Source organism: Alosa pseudoharengus, unplaced genomic scaffold (assembly GCF_046254945.1).
Source record: "Alosa pseudoharengus isolate Yale_2024_CS ecotype anadromous, Long Island Sound unplaced genomic scaffold, YU_APseudo_1.1 YU_APseudo_1.1_scf_24, whole genome shotgun sequence".
Classification (NCBI taxonomy): domain Eukaryota; kingdom Metazoa; phylum Chordata; class Actinopteri; order Clupeiformes; family Clupeidae; genus Alosa; species Alosa pseudoharengus.
This window is the reverse complement of record NW_027468689.1, coordinates 24,077,694-24,102,999: the sequence shown is the minus strand read 5'-3', so window position 1 is coordinate 24,102,999 and position 25,306 is coordinate 24,077,694. Positions and strand designations below refer to the sequence as shown.

At 46.3% G+C, this 25,306-nt stretch overlaps 1 protein-coding gene across 1 annotated transcript in view; it reads left to right on the top strand.

Annotated features, from left to right (window-relative positions):
- Nucleotides 1-11,862, top strand: part of zranb3 (zinc finger, RAN-binding domain containing 3) — a 71,342-nt gene extending 59,480 nt beyond the window's left edge. Inside the window, exons 17-20 of the mRNA XM_076303535.1 lie at nucleotides 1,335-1,484; nucleotides 3,943-4,297; nucleotides 9,269-9,400; nucleotides 10,093-11,862. Of these exons, the coding sequence (XP_076159650.1) occupies nucleotides 1,335-1,484; nucleotides 3,943-4,297; nucleotides 9,269-9,400; nucleotides 10,093-10,191 (736 nt within the window). The 3' untranslated portion in view covers nucleotides 10,192-11,862. The remainder of the gene's footprint in view (nucleotides 1-1,334; nucleotides 1,485-3,942; nucleotides 4,298-9,268; nucleotides 9,401-10,092) is intronic.
- Nucleotides 11,863-25,306: the final 13,444 nt, after the last annotated feature.

Sequence of the window (25,306 nt, the reverse complement as noted above, 5' to 3'; positions counted from 1 at the left end):
ACTTCAATCTCTCATTAGCAACCATCGCTTGTGTGCATGTGATGTATTTCAGAGTGGTCATGGTGTGTATGTTGGGTATCTATGCAGATGTACATGCATTGCATAATTATCTGTGTGTGTGTGTGTGAGAGCAGGAAAGAGCTCCAGTGGGTGTGTGTGTGGGTGGACTTGGGCTCTGGAGCTGGCTCTGCCATCTGAGGCTCTATGTGAGCGCAGGCAGCCAATCAGCATGTAATCCCCACTGGCATGGGGGAGTGGGCAGCCAATCAGGATTTAATCTCCTGAGAAATGAGCAAGTGGGCAGCCAATCACGTTGGCAGCATGCTCTGCTCTGTTGGTGGGTGGGTGGGGATCTCACGCTCCTCAAAAGGTGATCTGGACAAACGTGGGACTCGTACCTTCATCAGAGCCAAGCAAGACCACCCTACACACACGCACGCACACAGACACACACGCACACACACATACTGCTTGTGTTTGTGTGTGTTTGTGTGTGCACTGTGGTTGTGTGTGAGCTGTATCTGTGTGTGTTTCTGCTACGTGTGTGTATGTGTGTGTGTCTCTGTGGTGCTGGGTCATCTCAGGAGAGTTCCAAGCCTTGCGTTGTGAAGGCATGAATCATTGTTGCTGTTTGTTCCTTTTCCTGCTTGGCTCATTTCAGGGTTATTTTGGTCTTCACAGAAAATGAGTGAAATGGATACGCGCTCCCTGCCCACAGGTTTAGCACAGCTACTGTAGCATTAGCGCCTCAGTGCGCACAAGTGTAGTTACAAAAGCAACACGAACTTCCCACAAGGACGCCTCAACACTGCCAAGCGTGTGTGTGTGTGTGTGTGTGTGTGTGTGTGTGTGTGTGTGTGTGTGTGTGTGTGTGTGTGTGTGTGTGTGTGTGTGTGTGTGTGTGTGTGTGTGTGTGTGTGTGTGTGTGTGTGTGTGTGTGTGTGTGTGTGTGTGTGTGTGTGTGTGTGTGTGTGTGTGTGTGTGAGTGTACAGAGCGTTTCTGTACTCTGTGGTTGTGTGTGAGCTTTCTCTGTGTATTTATGCTGTGTGTGTACACACACACACTCACCCTCACCCTCAGTGCCGGGGTTGACTCTGGCTTTCATGTGTTCCTTTTCATCAGGTGTGTGTTCCCATGTGTCTTTGAAGGCGAGCTGGCCTCTCTCTTTCATGCTGCGCTCCCCAGCCTTTAAGGTGTCCCCTCTTTGATGCGTGTTTGTATATGTCTCTCTCTCTCTCTCTCTCTCTCTCTCTCTCTCTCTCTCTCTCTCTCTCTCGCCACACACACCCTCTCCACACACACCCTCTCACCCCACGCTGCTTTCCTTCTGCAGGTACCTCACCAAACAGGACGTGGCGCAGGCCTCCCTGACCAAGGCCCAGAAGGACGGAGGCACGGTCCGCGTCGTCAGCCCCGACAACTTCTTCGCCAAGCGGAGGTCCTCCAGCGCTGCTCTGCCCCGGCCCAGCGACACCAACGACAAGTAGGTCACCACAGCAACCGCCGCCACCCGCAACACCGTCAGCTGTCAATCAGGGTGTCCCTCAGCAGGGTTCCCGATCAGATGAGTTTTCCCTCGGAGTGGCTGTCGAGTGCCCTGATCACTCCTGACAGCTGAGCTCCATCTCTCTCTCTCCGTGTGCCTCTCAGGCACACAGCCACCAGTCTAGAGGAGAGACGTAAAAAACTACACAAACACAAACATCACATAATGAAAAGAAAACCAGATGATACTCATTGTGATGACTCTTCACAGCTCAAATGAAATGTTGCTTTGGATTTTACTTACATTTTTTCCCTGTGTGTGTGCGTGTGTGTCGTCATGGCCTCCGCTGGTCTGTCCACAGTGGCAGGTGTGTGCTATCAGAGGCTGGAAATGAAATATGGTGTGTATTCAAGATGGCTTTTCGGGATTATCAAATTACACCACTCTCAGCCGCACGAGTGGGGAAATGGAAGCGACGGATACATATTTATGAGTCTCCACGGTCGCCCCACAAAATTGCATTGCAGTCACAATTTACTTTTGAAATTTGGTCCCCTCGTCATCTCTTGGCCCCTTCTCTCCCCACTCACACACACACACACACACACACTGCCAGGTGTAATTATGTGTGTTTTGTCAGTCAGCCCTGCGCTCCAAAACAGCGACTTTTTCGCCTGGTGAGTGTCTGGAAGGGCCCCTGGACCTGTGAATATTTAGTGCCTTGATAAAGGCATAATCCACTGTCTGAGAGGCTGCTGCACTCCCATTGGCTCGTGCCGTGTTGCTATGGAAACCGGCATAGAATTTTCCAGCCCTGGAAAGTTGAGGACCATCTGTGTTTTTTCTTTTTTTTAAATATCACAATTTTTTTATATATATATATTTATATATATAATGAAGAGACAGATCCATCTGTTCAGAAGCACGCCATCAGCACTTTGTTGATAAAGCAGAGAGTGCTTCTCTTAATCAACCTGCCAAGCCACCGAGAGAAGGAAAGAAATGAAGGAAAAAAAGAAATAGATTTAAAAAAAACCTTCAGCGCTGGCTCGGCTGTGTGTGTGTGTGTGCGTGTGCGTGTGCGTGTGTGTGTGCGCGTGCGCGTGTGTGTGCGTGTGCGTGTCAGTGTTTAGTCAGGGAGATGAGTGTGCTAAGAGGCTGGCGTGTGTCCAGGAGGAGAGACCAAAAGGTCTGCGCCCTGCTGCCCTCTCCGCACACATGTTGCAAGAACTGGAGGAGCAGAAACAACTGTGAAGAACAGAATTAAACATGAGCTGAAAACAAGACACATGCAGGATCCACATTTCCGCATGCGCACACACACACACACACACACACACACACACACACAAATGCAGGATCCACATCCGCACACACACACACATGCAGGATCCACATTTACTGCACTTTGACAAGTGTAATATTAATATTTACATTCATATATACACTTTTACAAACGATTGAAGTGTATATATAAATGTAAATATTAATATATTAATGTATATTAAAGTATTGGGGCAGCTGTGGCCTACTGGTTAGCATTTCGGACTTGTAACCGGAGGGTTGCCGGTTCGAACCCCGACCGGTAGGCACGGCTGAAGTGCCCTTGAGCAAGGTACCTAACCCCTCACTGCTCCCCGAGCGCCGCTGTTGTTGCAGGCAGCTCACTGCGCCGGGATTAGTGTGTGCTTCACCTCACTGTGTGTTTACTGTGTGCTGAGTGTGTTTCACTAATTCATGGATTGGGATAAATGCAGAGACCACATTTCCCTCACGGGATCAAAAGAGTATATATACTTATACTTATACTTAAAGTTACATTTCCTGTAGTCTCAGACAGCTGTTCTATGGTACCAGACCTGCTGATTTACAGTAGCATGGGATGACTGATGTGTATTGCAGTAGAGTGTGTGTGTTTATGTCCTGTAATCAAAGACACCTGTCCTGTGTCTATATGGAGTATGATGCCATATGTCCTGTAATCAAAGACACCTGTCCTGTGTCTATATGGAGTATGATGCCATATGTCCTGTAATCAGAGACACCTGTCCTGTGTCTATATGGAGTATGATGCCATATGTCCTGTAATCAGAGACACCTGTCCTGTGTCCAAATTCCCAACCTGGCTAATTCAGTGTGGCCCCCTAATCATCCCCCAGTGTAACTGGCTCATTCATTCATCCATTCCCTCACTTTCCACCTCAAGCTGGTGTGTGATGAGCGTTCTGGCACATGATCGCTGCCGTGCATCACCCAGGTGCGTGTTACTCATTGGTGGTGGTTAGTGAGGTTTCCCCTTAACTGTAACTTGCTTTGGTTTTGCTTTGCTTTTAATTTGCTGTATGTAATTCACTTTGCCTTGAAAAGCACTATATAAATGCAATGTGGTGGTGTTGTTGTTGTTGTTGTCGTCGTTGTTAACATGTTGACAAAGACCCATGTCCTGTGTCCACAGGGAGGCCGATGCCACTGCTGATGCCAGTGTCAGCCCTGGCGTGGGCACGGCTGGCGAGGCCGGGTACGTGCAGGCAGTGGACAGCTCGGGCACCCCTCTGTGCCTGTCGTGCCAGCAGCCGTGTGGCGGCGGGGAAGGTGCCGGGCGGTTTTGCGGTCAGGCGTGTGAGGAGGATTTCCGCGTGCGGTCCAGCCAGGCCTACATGCGGGCGCGCGTGCTGGAGACGGAACAGGGCATCTGCCAGATGTGCGGCCTGGACGGCCACCAGCTGTTCCAGAGGGTGCGGGATGCGCCCGCCGCACAGAGGAAGCAGATGCTGGAGAACACCTGGCTGGCACAGCTGTCGCTTAAAGAGGTGAGGTTCTAGATTATAACACCTGGATCAGCTGGCACTGAAAGAGGTGATGTTCTAGATTAAAAACCTGCATCAGCTGCCACTGAAAGAGGTGAGGTTCTAGATTATAGCACCTGGATCAGCTGGCACTGAAAGAGGTGAGGTTCTAGATCAGTGTTTCCCAAAGGAGATTTTATTTGGGTCGCCAGCACAATTTATGTTGTGTTATAGGCCTAACTGATACCATTTGTCATTTGATACCAGGAAAGCTAACAGTTTTCTATTAGGATGTAGATTGTTAACTACCACAGTCACGGTTTTGTCATAAAAGCTCATGAAACTGGCGCATGAAATGGGGGACGAACGCATCGCAGAGGGGGAGCCAGAGCATGGATATCTACCTCTCAAAATGAAACCGTTCTGTGGGGCGCCTGCCATGTACCTCGCAGTTGCAAACTGCAAGGGACATGAATCCGCCTATTTGCACGAACATTAATAGATACCAGCTCCTCAACTTTACCGATTAAAATCTAGTGACCGTGCTGTCAACTAAAGCAGACATCCATAGACCGGACCATTAAGGCCATTAAATTTGCATACAGTTTCGATTGCAGATGCCATCTTTTAAAGTTAATAGCAACCTCCTCACATTCTTATTTCTGATTTAAAATGCACAACAGTGCATTATATTAGTCTACAATTTAAATGGGCATTTTAAACACTATTCCTCTCGTTTTCTACCTCGCTAACTCCAAAGTAAAGGCGCATTCTTCCGGCTGCCACTTAAAGAAATAAGGTTCTAGAGAACACCAGACTAACCCAGCTCATACTCAAAAAGGACCCCACTTTTGGTCCAAATTCCACTTAAAGAGGTGATGTTCTGCAGAACACCTAGTCCATCTCCCACTTCAAGAGCTTGTAAGCACCTGTCTGGTTCAGCTAGGTCACAGTTCTAGAGATGTGAGGCGCTAGAGATGTGTCCGCCTGACAGAGACCACTCTCCCAGGACCATAAGCTCTATCTCTCTCTCTCGCTAAACATGACAGAGGGAAGTCAAAGACTGTTCCAGGCTGGAGGCTTTGTGTACTGTACATCAGTAGCTGAGACCGTCTTTAGATGGAGCATGGAGTGTGTGTGTGTATGTGTTTGTGGGGCGGCGGGGGGGGGGGGGGGGATTCTGATCTCATTTCTGTTGTTTAGGCGCTGGAAGCCATGTTGTGCCAGAACTGTTTCCCATTGTCCACCTGCGTAGGGGATTAGAACTGAGGGTTGTGTGCTCTGTTCTGAAGAACAGGATTCCGCTCTCTGCCTTCTCAATAGGGTGAGGGGGAGGACAGGAATACAGGCAGAGGGAGAGAGAGAGATAAAGAGACAGAGAGAGGGGAGAAGGGAAGAGATATAGAGGAAGAGGGAAGGAAGGATGGAGAGAGAGAGGGAGACAGGAATGGATAGCAAAAAATCTGAAAGGAAATAATTGCAGGAGAGAGTGAGAAGTGTGTGTGTGTGTGTGTGTGTGTGTGTGTGTGTGTGTGTGGAAAGGGGGGATGATGGAAGGGAAGCGTGGGAGAGAGGAAGATGAAGAGGCAGGAGGCAGAGGAAGAGCAAACAATATAGACAGGAGGAAGAGCAAGGGATAGAGAGAAAGAATCATGACAGTACTGCTGGAATGCCCATATAGATGAGCTTCAGTACAGGCCTCTTTTTCTCTCTCTCCCTCTCTCTCTCTCTATCTATCTCTCTATCCCTCTTTCTCTCTCCCTCTCTGGGCGGTAATTCACAGCTTTTGTGCACTGGTTAGATAAACGATCGGCCGGGTGTGTGGGAGGCTGGCAACAACAGCAGCACCATTCCACTTTAAATCCTCCCCGAACACCACCGCGCCCCCTACCACCCAAACACACACACACACATACACACACACACACACACCATGAAACCCTTCTGAGCCTCGGCAGTCACCGTGAGCAAATGGAGCACCAAAGCCTGTCAGATTGGCATTGATTTTCTCAGCTGCTAACCCCCTCTTCCCCCCCTCCTCTTCTCCTCCCCCCTCCCCCCCCACCACCTCCTCTCCTCACCCCTCACCCCTCATCGGGCCTCACCGTGCCGAGCTGCTCTGCGCTGGGTTGCTCGGTGCCGGGCTGCTGGCTAGAGGCCCACGGTGATTTGGGTTGCCATTTTCTTTCCAGTGAAAAGCTCCGACAAACACCTCCGCAAGAAAATCGATCAGACTGGATGTAGGCCGCAGACCCCACCACAACCCCCCCCCCACCCCCCACCCCCCAACCAACACACACACACACACACACTCACCCTCCCCTCTCCCCCACACCACCAACACACACACACAAATACACATACACTCTCACCATCCACACCAACACTTCCGCATGCAAACACACACACAGCACAGAGAGGGGAGCTGTGTGTGTGTGTGAGAGTGTGTGTGTGTGAGTGTATGTTGAGTGTGTATGCTGTGTGTCAAATGTGTGTGTGTGTGTTGTGTGTTCTGGTTTATTGGTGCTTCACTGGTGCATGGCTCCATGGGGAGAAAAAGGGGGCTGGTTGGAATAGGATGGTGGAATCTGCCAAAGGGGAGTAAGGGGATTGCAGGGGCTGGATTGACTGTTGATGAAAGAGTGTGTGTGTGTGTGTGTGTATGTGTATGTGTGTGTGTGTATGTGTATGTGTGTATGTGTTTGCATGTGTATGTGTGTGTGCATGTGCATCCGTGTGTGTTCGTAAGAGAGTGTGTATGAGAGTGTGTGTGTGTGTATGAGAGAGAGAGAGAGAGAGACTGCGTTCTTGAGTAGCGTTGTTGTTGTCCTCCACGGGGTTTCCTGGTTCCGCTGAGGCCTGGGGCTAATTCGGGGCGCGGCGGCCCACATCGGGAGGGGGGGATTCGGGGGAGGATTGATTTCTGTCCCAGGGTCCTTCTCCTGGGCCTCCTGACCTAAAAAGCCTGCAGCTTAGCTCGCCTCTGCGCCGCACAGCACCGAACCCCACCGCACTCAAATGCCAATGTTTTAAAGTTTGTTTCCATCTCGCTAGGCAAACACACAAACACAAACCACACACACACACACACACACACACACACACATACACTCGTTCTCCCACACGCACACACTCACACACTCATGCTCATAAGCGCACACACACTCTCATAGTCTCACGCACATGACCACACGCGCGCACACACACACAAACACACACAAACACAGTCATTCATTGTCACACACACACACACATACCTTTATTTCCTATTTCTAACACACACACACCAGCGGCAGTAAAATCGGCCATTTTAAACCACCTAAAGCACACACACACACACACACACACACACACACACACACACACACACACACACCTCAGCTGGAGTAAAGAGAAAGGCCCTCTCCCCACTGCCAGGGTGGAGAGGCCACAGCTGCATTAAGGGCAAACACTCTTTCTAACACACACGCACACACATACATACCCCCATGCACGCACACACGCACACATACATTACATACACACATACACACACACACACACACACACACACACACACCCCTGAGCTGAAATAAAGGGAAAGGCCCTCTCCCCACTGCTGAAGGCTGCAATAAGAACAAGCTCCCATGGGTGGAGCATGAGCGGCTGTGTTAAGACTACCCCATATTGAGTTCACACACATACACACACACACACACACACACACACACACACACACACACACACACACACACACACCAGTGGCAGGAAAATCGACCATTTTAGACCACCTAAAGCACACACACACACACACACACACACACACACCAGTGGCAGGAAAATCGACCATTTTAGACACACAGACCACCTAAAGCAAACACACACACACACACAAATGCTCTCACTAACACACTAACTCACAAACTCTCTCTCTCACTCGCATCCAAACACACACACACCCCACCTCCCATCCCATCCCATCCCAGGCCACTAGCCAACACCTGCACTGTGGCAACAGAAGCCAACATGCAGGTAATGAGTTCTGTGAGGGTCACATTCCACAGGATGAGGTCAGAGGAGACCTGAGGAGTATAAGAGCTCCTGATGGAGAGGAGAGAGGGAGGGGTGGAGGGAGAGCAAGAAAGAGAGAGTTATGGTGGGAGTGCAGTAAGACGTGATGGTGATAGAGAGCAAAAAGAAATGAGAGAAAGAGAGAGAAAGGATGAAGGAGAGTTAGGCTACCTGTAGGATGAAGGAGAGTTAGGCTACCTGTAGGATGAAGGAGAGTTAGGCTACCTGTAGGATGAAGGACAGAAAGGCTACTTGTAGGATGAAGGAGAGATAGGCTACTTGTAGGGAGAGATAGGCTACTTGTAGGATGAAGGAGAGATGGGCTACTTGTAGGATGAAGGACAGAAAGGCTACTTGTAGGGAGAGATAGGCTACTTGTAGGATGAATGAGAGATGGGCTACTTGTAGGATGAAGGGGAGATAGGCTACTTGTAGGATGAAGGAGAGATGGGCTACTTGTAGGATGAAGGGAAGATAGGCTACTTGTAGGATGAAGGGAAGATAGGCTACTTGTAGGTAACATAAGGAAAGGAGCTGGGGTGTGGAGAGATAGATGTGGACATGGACCAGACAGGACCCCTACGCCTGAGCCTGTGTACAGATAGTTCATTACAGAACAGCTAGTTTGGTGAAGAACAGCTAGTTTAGTACAGAACAGATAGTTTAGTACAGAACAGATAGTTTAGTAAAGAACAGATAGTTTAGTACAGAACAGATAGTTTAGTAAAGAACCACTAGTTTAGTAAAGAACCACTAGTTTAGTAAGGTTCAGTGTGGTGTCATGAAAGCCATGTGTGTGTCTGTGTGTGTGTGTGTGTGTGTGTGTGTGTGTGTGTTTTCATCTCCAGCTGAATGACATGTTCTCTGTGTGTGTGTGTGTGTGTGTGTGTGTGTGTGTGTGTGTGTGTGTGTGTGTGTGTGTGTGTGTGTGTGTATTGTCTCCAGCTGAATGAGATGATCCGTAACCCTTCAGAAGGCCAGTTCTGGCAGGTGGACCACATCAAGCCCGTCTATGGAGGTGGCGGACAGTGCTCACTCGACAACTTGCAGACACTATGCACCGTCTGCCACAGAGGGGTGAGTACACACACACACACAGAGTGCTCACTCCACAACCTGCAAACACTGTGCTTGCAGTACACACACACACACTTATGAGGGGTGAGTATATGCACACACCTGTGTTCAGAATGTGTGCGTGTTTTAGTTGGCATAGGCTGATGGACACACACCCACACACAAACCCCTTGAATGCCACCCCACGGGTGCAGTGTTTTTGTTTAATGGCTAACGTCTGAATTTGAGCGTTTCCTCCTCTCCTGTCCTACCACCTGGCAGAGTCCATACACATCTCTTCCATTCCGCTATAAATACACCACACACCCACACACTTCAGCTTATGCAAGACACCGATAACTGTGTGTGCGTGCATATGTGTGCGTGCGTGTGTGTACATACTTGAATGAGTGAGTGTCTCTATATGTATGTAAGTGTGTATGTGCGATTGTATTGTGAGGTTGAGTCATCTCTCTTTCAGTGTGATACAATGTTATGTAAAGACATAAAGCAGCACCATTAAGAGCTTTGTGTGTGTGTGTGTGTGTGTGTGTGTGTGTGTGTGTGTGTGTGTGTGTGTGTGTGTGTGTGTGTGTGTGTGTGTGTGTGTGTGTGTGTGTGTGTGTGTGTGTGTGTGTGTGTGTGTGTGTGTGTGTGTGTGTGTGTGTGTGTGTGTGTGTGTGTGTGTGTGTGTGTGTGTGTTTGCTCGACAGCGCACCACTCAGCAGGCCAGAGAGCGAAGCCACATGAAGAGAGGCCAGGCAGCGCTGAAGGTGTCTTCAGACATCAGCCGTTTCCTCGTCAAGAAATAAACTTCAAAAACTCTTCCTCTCTCGGACACTGCTGCCACCAAGATGAAGAGCGAGGAAACATTGGTTGTGTGTGTGTGTGTGTGAAGATGAAGAAGAAACCACACTGCACAACAGGAGTCACCCTGAGATCCACCTGATGTCCACTTGAGATCCACCTGAGAGCCACCCGATGTCCACCTGTGACGCTCACTGGCGATGCTCCCCTTTCGGCCCTCTCCTCCTCCTCCTCTGCTGTAGATCAGAGCTTCTGTCTCCATCACAGTCACAAACACAAACACACACACACACACACACACACACACACACACACACACACACACACACACACACACTCACACACACACCTTTTATGAACTCTGAGTCTTTGCATGCATCATACATCCATGCATGCACGCACACACACGCACACACACACGGACGCACACACGCACGTATCCGTTCACCAAGTGTGCAGTTTTATGTCGCTGAGATCTACTTTTATCTATTTAGTATCTACTATATAAGACAGTACTAGCTGCTGTCTAGCTTTTAATATGAATACAGTATTAACTCTAGAACAACCATTAAGTGGAGACGAGTGTGTGATCCTCTAGCAGGAGTCGCTCAGAGGCAGTGGAGGATTCTGGGAGGACGAGGGGAGCACGGGAGCGGAGCTGTGTAATGCGTTTCCGCGGTTACTGAGACTGTTGGCGCTGCTGCTATTTTAACTTGGGCAAACTTTGTGTGTGTCTGTGTGGGGGGTGGGGGGGGGGGGATTTTAGAAAGTGATAAAGCCTCACATCTCTACGGAAATCACAAACTCAAACGCGCTCTCCTCTCCACCACTGCAGCTAGTGTGTGTGTGTGTTGAGGGGTGTGTGTGTGTGTCTCCTCTCCACCGCCGCTGCAGCCAACGCAGCCAAGAGGCATCTTCAGATCTGCGGCGGCGGCAGAGAAGCGAAGCGAAGTGCGGAGAGGAGAGATGCGGCTTCCCTCGGCGCTGCCGCCACGTCTGATGACTTGATTTGGGCGAATGAAAGCGGATAACCGGAGTTGACTGAAATAAACAAAAATTTGAGTGATGTTGAATATTTGAGCGGCCTTTGTTGTGTAGTGCTTTTCCTGAAGCCAGTTATCTCTTGAGCTTGTTTAGGTGCTTTGGTGTCGGGGGTAATGATTTGGCAATGATCTCACTCTAATCACAGAGAGAAAGGGGGGTGGGGGGGGGGGTCCGTTTCCATTGAGGAAGATTAAAGCTGCCTTTGGCTGGCATTTCAGAGCGTTGTATTGATGCAGACCTTAAGTTATATCAATCCATCTTTTGACTGCGCTGTTCTCTCTCCTCAGACAAAGCAACTCAATAAAGGCAGACAGTGGGGAGGAAGTGGGATGGGTTACTATGGTAACAGAGCTGAGCGATAAGCGGTGGAATATTGAAGCCTTAACAGTGTTTTTTTTTTCTGTTTATAGTAATGCTGCAGGACAAATCAACAGCTTCAATCGCTCAGCTCTTGAAAAGTCTACTACCAGTTAAGTGTGTTTCACAGTTCTTGTGTGCACTGCCAACCTATCCTCAAAGCAGTCTCATTCTCACTGAATAAAAAAAATATATTAAATGGATTTTTTTTTGGGTCCCTCACCAACTGAAAAGGACAGTAAAAACTGAACTGGATGCACACACACACACACACACACACAGAAAGACTTGCTGCCCCCCCCCCCCTGAATATTAGCACTTTAGAAGTTGATGACTCAGTCTCTACACGTTCTAAAAAATGCACTGCCCTGCAATAAACACCCAAATGTATTATAAAAGCAATTATCAGCAGTAGCAACAGCAGCAGCAAATGTATTAAGGCTCCAGTTTCCCAACAAAGCTCCCTATTCTCATGTCCACTTCTATCTGGGGCTTTACTTCCCTGTTGTTTGTGTGTGTGTGTGTGTGTGTTTGTCTGTTTTTTCTGCGGGAGATTTAAGGTGTGCTTTAGTGGAGAGGTTTGTGTAATGGAAGCGTACCCTTCGGGGGTAAGAATGATGGGTGGTGCCATTACCCCACTATTGTTGACAAATAGCTAAATGACTGTGTGTGTGTGTGTGTGTGTGTGTGTGTGGTGGCAGCGGCTCACTTTGGCAACGATCACAAGCTCTATGCTTTATCCTGTAAAGACATGACAAACCAGAGGAAGAAAAAAAAACACACACACACACCGAGTGAGAGGGAGCACAGAGCTCAGTAGCTGGGGAAATGATTTCTTTTCCAGTGTTTATTTTTGCCTCCGTGTGTGTTCGTGTGTGTACCCGCGAGGTAAACGTCCACGCGGGTGTGCAGTGTTCATCACCGCAGAGGAGCCAAAGGCCAGCTGTGGCGGCCGCTCCGCCGATGTGTGTGTGATGTTGACCGAACGCAAACTGGAAAAGGTGTAGGTATTTAAAGCCTGCCTATGTGTGTCGCTGTGTGAATAAAGTCACTCTTCACACACACAAACACACACACACACACACACAACCCACTGCATGATGAGTCAGTGTCAACACCAAAACCCTACCTGATCATTGAAAATAAATCAAATCAATATTGGAGAAAGGGGTTGGACGTAGAGAGATCACACCTACCAAACCCCCGTCTCTCCTTCCCCTCACCTCACCACCTCACTTCTCTCCATGTCTCTCTCTCTCTTCTTTTCCTTCCCTCTTTTTTATCATTTCTTTTCCTCTCTTCCCTCTCCCCTGTCTCTCTTTCTATTTCCCATCTCTCCCTCTCTCCCAAATTCAGAAGTGCTTTATTGGCATGACTAAATCATGCATTTGCATTGCCAAAGCAAACATACAGATGTTTGGACAACCATATAGAACATGTATGGAACACACACACACATATAATCTCTCTCATCTCCCACCTCTCTCTCTCGTTTCCCATTATTTGGTTATTGTTGGGTGTTGTATGCGTTATCTTGTACATTGCACTGTGCTTGTCATTGTACTGTTGCTGTCCTGTGCTGTATGTTGTCAATGGCAGCAAACTAGTTTCCCCTTTGGGGATTAATAAAGTTATATATCTCTTTCTCTCTCTCTAAAACTCATCTCCCATCTCTCTTTCTTTCTCTCTCTCAAACTCATCTCTCTCTTCTCTCCCAAACTCATCTCTTTCTTTCTCTCAAACTCCTTTCTCTCTCTCTCTCTCAACCTCATCTTTCTCTCTAAAACTCATCTCTCTCTCTCTCTCTAAAACTCATCTCTCTCTCTCCCTCTCTCTCTCTCTCTAAAACTCATCTCCCATCCCTTTCTCCCTGCACATCTCCCTCTGCCCCTCCTCCAGGTGGTGTGGGGTCCAGGTCTGCTTTTAATAAGGCTGCTGCTGCGGCGGCTGATGCTGCTGTCAGGGGCAGAGAGTCCCTCTGAGTAATGACCATCTCAGTGGCAGCCTCCTGACATGCCCCCTCTGTACCAACATACACCCCGCTGCCCGCCTCACACACACACACACACACACACACTCTCTCTCTCTCTCTCTCTCTCCCTCTCTCTCTCTCACTCCCCACTGCCAGGCTCAACACCTGCACATACCCCCACACACACACTCACCACAGCCAGCCTCTACGCCTGCACACACACCTGCGACTGTAGCCCTCACCGGCCCCCCCGACACACACACACACACACACACACAGCTGCACTCCTTTATTACAGAAATGAGAGGAGGGGGGGGGGGGGGGGCTGGTTTAATAACGGCGGGGTTGGCGGTGTATTGAGCGGACGGCAGATGAAGACGAGCAGTATGTGCTGCGCGCCCCCCCCCCCCCCCCCCCCCCCGACGGGCCTTTCAGCTAAGATCCAACCCCATTCAAATGACTTTCACTTGTTTTTGTTTGGCAAACGACCCCAAGGGGAGAGAGGAAGGGGGTACACTAGCGGGGGTGGGGGTGCTGATGCCGAGGGGAGGGAACAATATTGGCAGCGTTGTTAATAAAAGTAGGAAACTGTGGCAGCTCAGGGAAAATATGAGCACGCTGCCCATCGAGCAGCCCTGATGTTGAGGTGAGCTGAAGAGGGAACACACAGGCCATGGGAGTACTCCATCAACCTCGCATGTGTTAGCTTCGCATCCTAACATAATGCTTTTACATAGCGTATCACCTTGAGAATGATAATGGCATTCTTAGTTATACTTTTTATAGACATATAAGACATGTCCTACTATTGATAAAGGGTCATGTACATTTGGTCGCCTGTTCAGTGACCGTAAGTAGGCTATGCCAGTGGGCTACATTAAATCTGATGAAAGCCAAAGATTTAATTCTGTAGCCTGTATAGCCTAGGCTACTAATGATTAAAACCGCTTCATGTGTTGATTGTTCATGAATGTCAAATCACCTCTGTGCAACACAGATTAAATATTAAATGACAAATATATTAATTAAATATATATTAAATGAAGCCATTGCATTTCAGATAATTATGTTTCACAAACACTTCAGGCAGAACTATGAGACAATAGCCTATATTAGTTGATACCAATTTTATTTATGACCATTTATGATCTATTTATTTATGACACCTAGCCAATAATTTGGAGTGAACCCTTTAATGTATAGCCTATAATTTTGAATAGCCTATGCCAAAGTTGTTTTGAGGTTATATTTATTCATTCAGTCATTTTGTTCAAGAGTGAAGAAAATCAAACTTGCAACTCGGACCAGTAAGCACGGCTGAAGTGCCCTTGAGCAAGGCACCTAACCCCTCACTGCTCCTCGAGCGCCGCTGTTGTTGCAGGCAGCTCACTGCGCCGGGATTAGTGTGTGCTTAGTGTGTTTTGAATTTCCGCTTGGGGATCAATAAAGTATTGTAACGTCGGCGCAAAAAGACAGTGTTCGCGTTCTCCCGCGCAGGGGATCCTGGGATACGAGAGCGGACATTTGGGGGGTTTATGCTTTCTTTTACTGTCTATGGGTTTATGTCGTTATTCTCCTTAGTTTTGTGTGTAATGTTAGCGTCTTTATTGTAACATGTTTCCCTTTTAGTTCTCCCTCGTGTGTGATCCTTTTTGTGTGGGAGGCTGCGTCCTCCCCTGTATGTGTAGTGTGTGTGCGTGCTTGACCTGCCCTGTTTGCATTGTGGTCTAGGTCTTGGTCTGTCTTAGCTCTCGTTCCCAGCAAATAAACCTTTTGATTGGACAACTGTGTGTGTCGCTATCAAAGCGTTACAGTATCTATCTATGTGCTTCACTAATTCACGGATTGGGATAAATGCAGAGACCAAATTTCCCTCACGGGATGAAAAGAGTATATATACTTATACTTACTTGAATAAACAAAGGCAGGATGCAGCTAACTTGAGTTAATGGAACGGCTTCAGCCTCAAGTAAAAGTCGACGCTAATTCAAGCCAGGCTATTTCTGTTCCGTTGATGGAATACCCCCCCCCCCCTGGGCTCTACCTGCCCTCAAACACTGGACAACACGGTGGCCAAGAATGGTGCAAAGATGCAGGTTTGTGTAGGAGTCTGTTAAGCCTCGAGTGAGGGGAAGTGTGTGGGTAGACGTGGATTGGAGATCTGTGCCTCTTCTACACCAGGGGTTAGCGCCAGCTCCCGTGGGTGGTCATGTGACCTTAGCTGTAAAAACAGGCTCCCAACAGGACTTGGCATAGCAGTAGGCCTGTATAGATTTAACACTATAGATTTAACTCGACTGAGTTGGGACAAGAAGACTGCTAATAGCCGCCAGCGCTCTGGTGCTGTGAGAGTGTCCTGGTCTCGGAGGTCAGGTGTTGCGCAGGTAGGAGGGAGTCGCAGGAGCACCTGTTTTAATCACTCCTCGACTGTCCATCCACAGGGGTCAGAAAAGCCACCACAGCGCAATTGTCCTCCCACTGCTTCTCGAGCCTCCGCACCGCCGCACACAGAGCTGGAGCAGACAGCCTCCATCAGCAGTCCGACATTCGGTGATTTATGCAGAAAATGAGATGGAGATGGATCTCCTACCAGACACACACAAGTGGAGCTTCTTTTTTTTTTTACACAAGGCAGCTTCTCAGAAATAAGCTCCGATTTAGAAGTTGAATGACTTCAAAGTGTAAAATTCCATTAAGGGGTTCCTTGGAATAATGATGGGAGTTTTTTACTTTTTTTTCCAGGTTTACCCTTTTGTACAGTAATAGAAATGGTAATTAAGTGGGCACAATCCAGAAATCTTCCATCTATTCTGCACTTCCAATTCATCTTTTGTTAATGAGTACACAGACACACACACACACACACACAGTAAAAGCTGGGAATAGGAATGTGTAATGGAGCAGCACCAGCTGCTCCAGCAGGGGTGGACAGGAGGAAGGAGCTCCCCTGTGCAGAGACGAAGGACAGGAAGTGGCCCAGTGTTTCCTGGTTATTAACCAGTGTCACTGGAGAGCCACACAACCCATTGGGCTGCAGAAGGCCTCCATTTCGGCTCAGGTGGTGGTCTCACTCCTTCTCGCCTTCTAAATGTGTTTCCTCCGTTTTGGATCAAGTGGTGGTCTCTCTCTCTCTCCTCGTCTCCTAAGTGTGTTTCCTCCAGGCTCTCTACCATTCTGGCTCAAGCGACAGTGTGAGTATATGTGTGTGTGTGTGTCTCTGTCTCACCTTCTAAATCTGTTTACGCCGGCGCTCAGGCAACTGTCGTCCAGGATGCATTGCACTCGGTGGATAATGACCATAACACAATCAATTGGCTCAGCAGGGATCAAGTGAGGGTGGGATAAGGGGTTTAGGATAATTCATACTCCCTCCCCCAATATATGGCAGATTAATGGATAGTAGCCGCACCACTCTCCCCCCTCTGTATTGCATTATAGTTATATGTGGCTCAATTACTTCCTCTGTGGCTGCATTGACTTAGCTTGGGGGGGATGATGCATTGTTTCCTGACAGCACATAACATAAAGCAATGACGGTGGATTTGGGGGTCCAAGAAAGTGTGGTTTAATATTGATTTAAAAAAAATGAAAGGAACGTGTAGCCACAAAGCACTGCGTTATACAGTCACAAATGCAGCCCCTGGGCATTAGTTCTGATTGTATCTTTACAGCGGCCCAATTCTTAAACTGTCCAGCCACCCCCTGACTACTGTTAAAATGATTATTAGACATGCAGGTAGCTCATCGATGGCCTGCCTCATTTAGATGTAAAAATCAATCCAGACAAGGCAGTCCCGTTTTGAGGCAGTGTGCATCTGATGGTTGGAGTCAATTATTGCTCTCTAGTGTGGTCCAGTATAAGAAAGGTCCACTACTATAGAACAGTACAGTAACACAGCAAGCATTTTTGGGGGGCCAAGCAGCGAAGCTGCAGCGAGTCTTTGGCAGCCTATAGAATCATTGAAATCTCCGAGCCGAGTTCAACGCACCTTCCGATCTCTGCCATGACAGATTTCATGGCGTATTGAATTTTTGCAAAAGCGAAACTAAATTTTCACAGGTCACAAATTTTGTCTGATCGTCTCCAAATTTGAAACACATGATTTTCAGACCATGCCTTACACATGCATTACTTTCTGGAGCAATTTTCAAAATTGCCAAACAGGAAGTAAGCTCTTTTTTTATCCTTTGTTTAACCAGGATAGTCACATTGAGTCTCCTTTCCAAGTGAGCCCTGGCCAAGAAAGGCAGTTTCTTTTTTTTATAAAGAAAAATTAAAATATATCAAAAGGCTGTGTAAAAGTATCTCAGCAACTCTTTTAAGGCCCCGTCCACACGGAGACGCTTTTTGGGTTAAACGCACCAGTTTTGCTTCGTCTTGGCCGATCGTCCAAACGAATCCTGTAAACGCACTGCCCGAAACCGCACTTTTTTGAAACCTGGTCCCAGGGTGGAAAAATCTGAAACTGTAGCCCTTGTGAGTTCGTCTGGACGGCGAAACCGCATATCCTTGATGATGTCATCGCCACACCTCAGCTGCCCTGGACTTGACACTTTATAGTATTGCCTAACAATACTAGTTTTCATACATGACATTACCTATGATTACACTCAGTAGGATAAATATCACAACTGGTGCTGCGCAGCGCCAATAGCTTATGACTTGGTGGACTGAACACTGGTGGACTGTTTTTCCCTGTGTTTTTTTTAATGCATTCTAGCTACTGTCAGTGACGAGAGAGAACTAGTCAGAAGTTATTAGGGAAGTGCGGTGTAAATTTTACATTACATAAATGCATTCATAGTCTAGTGAAGTCAGATATGAGCATACAAAGACGCTTAGAACTCATGTTAAGCCTATGGTAGATGCACACTAAATGCGAATGCGCGATTTGATGCAGGCAAAAGTATCGACTGTTACTAACGAAGGTATTATAGCAATATTATAAATGTGGTGACGGAATAGCCTAGAACTTGGGTAGGCTACGCCTAGCCTTAATGTGAATCGCGGACTATCCTACAACCAAAGAAAGTAAAGGAGATTATGTGTACCTGCGTTAGCCAAATAAAGGATGGGACTGCATCCTTCACAAACCGTAAAATTTAAGTTTATTAGTTTTACAGTTGACTACAATTGACAGTTCACTATAAGTCCACACAAACAATTCTGGTTTCCTTGCACTAGCCATTTTCGTTGTAGCCTACTCTGTCTGTTTGTATGGCCTACACAGCGCGCAAGCTTTGGTCAATTTCTGTAACAAACAGTGCCACCTATAGGCCTGGGATATGAAATAACGTGTTGAGTCGTGTTGAGATGGATCCGTTTGGACGCAAATATTCTTGATCTGGTTCCAGGGAAGACTGAGGAAAAAAAAGATCGGTTTGGTACGTGTGGACTAGGCCTAAGTATCAAAACCAAACTTGGTACATGGACTTTGAACCCCATTAGGAGGATGATCAAGAAATTTGGTGACCTTTGACCTCTAGGGGGCAAAAAATGCATTTTGGCTTGTAACTGTTGATGTGTTTGGAATTTAAACTTACTAGTGGTGTCTGTCAATGCTGTGGGAGTTCTGAAGGCCGACACATGCCAACTTGTGATGTGAATGTAATCGATTCGGCCTCCATATTGCATTTTGTCGGAAACGTGAAAACATTTTCACAGGTTGGAGATTTTTTCTGTTCATCGCAAAACTTGGCACAGATGATCTTCAGGCTAAGACGGCTTGTCACAGACAATCAAAATCAGTGGCGAAGTCGCCAAACAGGACGTGACCTTATATCTCAGCCATCTTTGGTTGTTTGACATGAAACCTGAGGTGCATTCAAATTTGGCAAACAGTGGCGAACGTTCATGGTGAACATGTTTTCTTTGAACAGTTAAATTTGAACCATTTGGTGTTACCATTCCATTGTAGCGGTAATTGCATTGTTACCTTAGTCAAACTCGCGTCCAGTTCCACAGACTGTTTGCGATTGTTTGCAAAAAACTCGAAAACTTAGCGAAAACTCAAGGCTAACGGAAAACTGTTTGCAAACTTTAGCAAATGTTCGTCTATGTTTGTGAATTTTGAACACACCTCTGGTATGAAAGTTGTCACTTTTTTAGGGGTGGTGGTAGCATAATGGATAAGGAGCTGGGCTAGCATGCAACATCCAGAAAAGTTGTGGGTTCAAATCCCAGATTCCACTTGAGCAAGGCACTTAATCCTGAGTTAATTCAGGGGCGACTGACCCTAGTATTAACTGGCATATGTACTGTAAGTTGCTTTGGATAAAAGTGTCAATGAATTAAAAACCAAAGGTCTGAACTTTAGTGCTCAGGACCAACATGGCCCTGAGCCACATTTTATAGTAGAAAGATGATTATTATTTTACTTTCATCCAAAGCAATTTACAGATTACCGTACAATTGATGTAGGAATTCATGGTTAAATGCCCTGCTCAAGATCACAATGGAGGCAGCCGGGATTCAAACCCACAACTTTTGTGGCTGCTGCATGCTAATCACTTCCCTTATCCACTGCACTGGCACCACCCCAAACATTGAGCTTTCCAGAAAAAAATAGATTATTAACAGGTATGCTAACATTTTCTTAAAATTAGTAGCCACTATAAGACTCTAGATAGTTATCAAACTGTTAGAGCCAGTAGAAGCATAGTGGCTGAGGAGCTGGGTTACCATGTACAAGTCAGAAAAGTCGTGGGTTCAATTCCCAGTTGCCATCTCAGCAAGGCACTTAACCCTGTGTTGCTCAGGGGTGACTGGCCCTTTTAATAGCTGACATATAAGTTGCTTTGGATAAAAGTGTCAACAAAGGTCTGAACTTTAGTGGCCCAGAGCCACATTATATAGTAGAAAGATTGTTATATAGTAGCATTTAGCTTTTATCCAAAGCAACTTACAGTGCAATTGTTGTAGCCAATATCCCTGGAGCAACTCGGGGTTGGGTGCCTAGCTCAAGACCACAAGGGTGGCAGTCAGGATTCGAACCCACAACTTTTGTGGCTGCTGCATGCTAGCCATATCCGTTAGCTACAACACTAGCACCTTCCCAAGTGAGCTCCGATCCCATGCAGGAAAAGTTCAACACTGGGCCTACCAGAAGAAAAAAAAATAGATGGTTAATAGGTACACTAAAGTGACACAATTTGTTGACATTAAGTTGTTGCTGTAAGACTCAGAACATCCTGACCTGGTTAAGACTGGTTGAGTGATGGTGGTTGGGGGAATTCGCTGTGTGTTCAGCCACTCAAACCAGCTGTGGAGCATCGTCCCACTTACACACAGTTTCATCTTTAATGAACAGCATCTCGCCTGGGACAACCACTCCTGCTCAGAGACCTAGAAATGCAATGTGGGTAAGGACCAACTTCATGTCAGATGTCAGATAGACTGCCAGAATGTCAGACTCATCAGAGGTGGCAGTATGAGTTAATGTATTTTTTCTCTTAATGGTGACATTTGACTTAATGATGACATATGTATGGAATAAGTTATAACCATTAAACATATACAATAAAAATAAAAAAGTAAATTGGACTTAAAATGAGGCACAGTAACATGCTGAGAGCCTCATCCACTGTTGTTCAGCTGTGTCTCTGTTCCTTGTCCCTGTTTGCTGAAGAAGGGAAGTTAGAAATGAAAGCTTGGCAGATGAGTCGTCATGGGTCTCATATGTCTGGTTTTTACGAGGCACCAGACTTAACGGATGGCCTCTCTGCCAACTGCACACTTTAAAGTTCTACATAATTCTCTTTCCAAAAGGTATGCGTAGATACCTTGTTCTTGTTACCTTATCAGTCATTTAAAATGTTCGAACCTTTTAAATAAAACCTTATGAGTTCAAAGTGGAACTTTTTCCCCTTCTTTGGTGAAAGCCCTGTGTCGAGAAAAGTTAATTCACCAACGTTTGAGTTTTCAACTTTTTCTTATGGCCATCCACCATACTTGCTGTGCTATCATTCATTTTTCCCCCCAGCACGATGGTGGCCATTTTGCCAGCAGTTAGCCCACTTACGGCACCTCAATCCCCCCCCCCCGGTGGCAATGCATAAATAACCCAACTGGGTCACTTTGCAGCTGTAATTAGTTCAAACGTCAAAGGCCCGGTGAATAATTGATGAAACGAGAAGCGGCTCACAATCTGCTAATCACCCGGGTATGTGAGATGGGACAGCTTTAAAGAAGCGTCTGGAGAGACAGTCACACACACATGGGTGACCGGAGGGAGATGTTTACACACAACTCCAAGGATCACAGTTAGATGGATGGATGGATGGATGGAAGGATAGATAGATCGATAGAAAGATAGATAGAAGACTTGGCTTGGTTCCATCGAGGATAAGGGCCCAATCACAGCCCAATTGGCCCCAGGGTCTACTTCTGTTTTAGACCAGTCTGATTTATGTTGCTGATCCAATAACTGCAGTTTCTCTGACGTGAAATATGTTCAAAGAGGCTGTTTGCCGTTTATCAGGGAGAAACACAAACTCCTGGTTGCTTTGTTTGAGGAACGCCAAAGTCTCCGATGTGCGTCATTCAGGTGACGAGACGATCAGAGTCGACATCAATCTTCAGAGGTATTTATATCTGCCTCCCGTTTCTGAAGAAACAATCCACTCATTCAACTCTCTGCTCTGGCTGCCAGTCTCTGCCTACTACAAATAAACAACAAGAAATATCCTCCTACAGGTTAAAATTATACATCAGCCCTACTGGGCTTGCACTTTAACCAATATTTGTATGCTACAATTTTGGTTCACTATAGCTCTACTTCATGTAAAGCATCCTGAAGTAATATGTAATAAATTGTTTATTAATTGCATAGTGGAGTTAAAAGAGTGGATATGATTATAATATTCAGGCTTCCCACTCTGTCTAATGTAAAATTCCATGACTTTTTCCCAACAAAAAAACTGAATGTCCATGTCCACTATATGATGAATGGTACTAACCTGAAATGGAAAAAGATAATAACCCGATAAACACCAACGCTGAGTCAAAATATATTTGTATTAATGTAGTTTGGCGAGTAAATTTTAAACTGCTACAACAAAATAGCCTGATATTCCCTCCAAAATGATAAAATTCCCTGACTTTCCATGTCTGGAATAGAGATTAAAATTCCATTATTCCAGAAATTCCATGACCTGTAGGATTTCTGAATATTGCATTATATATTATACACTAATATTAATAATATGCACTTATGCTATTAATATGAATGTACAATAACTTACAATAATACAATTATATACAATGTACACACAATAAAGCATATTATATAAAGAAAATGTACATGTGGTAAAGGTTATTAACATGTAATAACAGGTGGGGTACATTATTATTACCTCTGTAAGTACATTATAAAAAGGACACTTTAGCATATAGTGGGCTCCTGTGTCTGTGGTCTGTATGTGAGGAAAGCCAGCAGCAGGAAGCCAAGAGGGGAGGCCACGGTCGCCATGGTCACCTCATCACTCCTGATTGGTTAAGTGACAAGGGATGCGGTCTTGGAGCGGTGGTCCGTCTGAGGAGGCCACATGAGCGGGCGAGAGAGGTCCTGATTGAATCAGGAGGAGAGAGTGTGTGCGCGCGTGTGATTAAATCACAGGGTCTGGGGAGGGTGTCCATTTTCAGACAAACCTCATTTGTTCCCTCAGCCTGCGCGCACTGCCAGTCTAGGAGACGCGGCCACAGAGAGTATGGATTTCCACTCGCTCGAAAGTCGCCCTCGGAAAAAAAAACAGAGAAAGAGAGCGAGAGAAAGAAGGAGAAATAGATAGAAAAGTAGAACGTTTTTTCTTTACAGCAACAACTAACTCCTTTCTCCACGGCCCTTTGCTCTCAGCGTGACTGTTTGTTCCCAGGCATGAGAAGGCACTCGACGATAAGGCGAGAAGGCTGCCAGCGGTTTCCGACCCACACTTTTTTATTTCAGAAAAAAAAAAGAATAAAAACATTGTTATCCATCATTGCTTTTAAATCATTACTAACAACACAAGTGAATTGACTTAGTCTCAACACAGAATTCTGACAACCATGAACACCTTGTCATCATCCTAGTATAAAACAGACAAAGCTTAACTGGCTAATGAGTCCTCATTACAGAAAAAGTATTGCGAAAGCATGCGTAAAAATAGACTTGTTTGACGCACCGAGCTGCAGCACACACGTCACCCGGGTGAACTTCTTAACAGTCGCTCACCTTCCATTCCGACCACTTTCTCAAAAGCTGAAGAAAATGGCACCTTGACCTGCCAGGCTTCAGGTATACATGAGTTGGTGAAGTGTACAAAAAGAAATATGCCTCTCAGACCCCCTGCAATTTAAGTTAAGAGAGCTATCAGATGTATGCGAGATCTTTTTTGGGGGTGCAGGCAGGCAGACAGGCAGCCTCCTGTTGTGTATAAAGGAGAGTGGCAACAATTCACCTGCCAAAGTGGCTTCATCTGCACTTTCCCACTCCAAATGGCTCTTCTCTGAAAGTTACACCTGTTCTGATGGCATTTACCTCCAAAAAAAGCCCTAGGAGCAGCAGCAGCTTTTAGATAATGTAGAAAATGGCTTCAAAGCACTACGTCTGTCCAGGAGACAGGAAGAAGGGCCTGAAGGCATTTGCAGATATTGGCAGAGGCACTCAATAACAATTCTACTGGAGGTAGCCAAATAATGAACATCTTCAACGAAAGTAGGCTAGGCTACTTTTCCTCCCCAAGAAAGCTGCTGAAATTAGCCAGGTTTGAGTTGGGCGACAAATTTACTTTTAAGTATGCACTATGTTTGCTGGCCTGGGAGTTTTGGGCGTGGAAAGTGGACCATCTTATTTTCGTGCGTTTACCTCTGCAAAATGTGGCCGAACGCAAGCACCTGGCGGGACGCATTTACAGAGCTATGAGCACACCGCCTGCGACACAGCCTATTAATCAGTCCGTATTCTCCGAGGACAGCCAGGCGTCGGCTGAGTCCTGAGGACCAGTTTCTTTATCCATCTGCAGGTCGGAAGCAGCGCTAGCACCGGAGCCGCAGATCTAAGCATCTCGATGTATGGCTTCGGCTAGCGCAACTCAACATCTCCACTCAGAGGCACCAAAATGAACTACAGACCCGTGCGGCCGGTTTACATGAGGCGCAGTTGCAAACCCTTTTGAGTAAACCCATCAGCAACCTCACATACATAGATTGGTTCAAAACCATATAAGCATTTATGTACAGCTCATTCGCAAAGACAGATAATCCTTTTATTTATTTATTTTACAAATATGCCTTTATAAAAAAAAACATGGCTTTCCATGTGTATTCCAAGTAATACCCAACCAAATTAAGCTAAGCAAAACACCACAACCTCAGTTTGGTTAATATTACTTGAAATTCACAATTTTAAACAATTTACAAAAATATAATAAAATGGCTTATCGCGTTTTGCAAATGAACCCTTGATTAAAAGTGTCGTGATAAGATGTGTAATTAAACATGGTTTAATGATGGTGGTTCCATCTAGGGCTTTTGTGGTAGGGATTCCACGATAGTATACTCGTTTATTTGACTTACTTTAAAAAAAGATAAAGAAAAAAAAATACTTTCATGCTCATGAAAGTACTTAATTAGATTAAATGTAACATTAAAATTTAAATAATTACATTAATTAGCAGAAAACAAACACGTCAGGTCATTGAGATGGTGTGAGTCTGTGTGTAATGGGAGAGTGTGTGTGTGGTGTGGAAAGACAACACACACAGCCCAG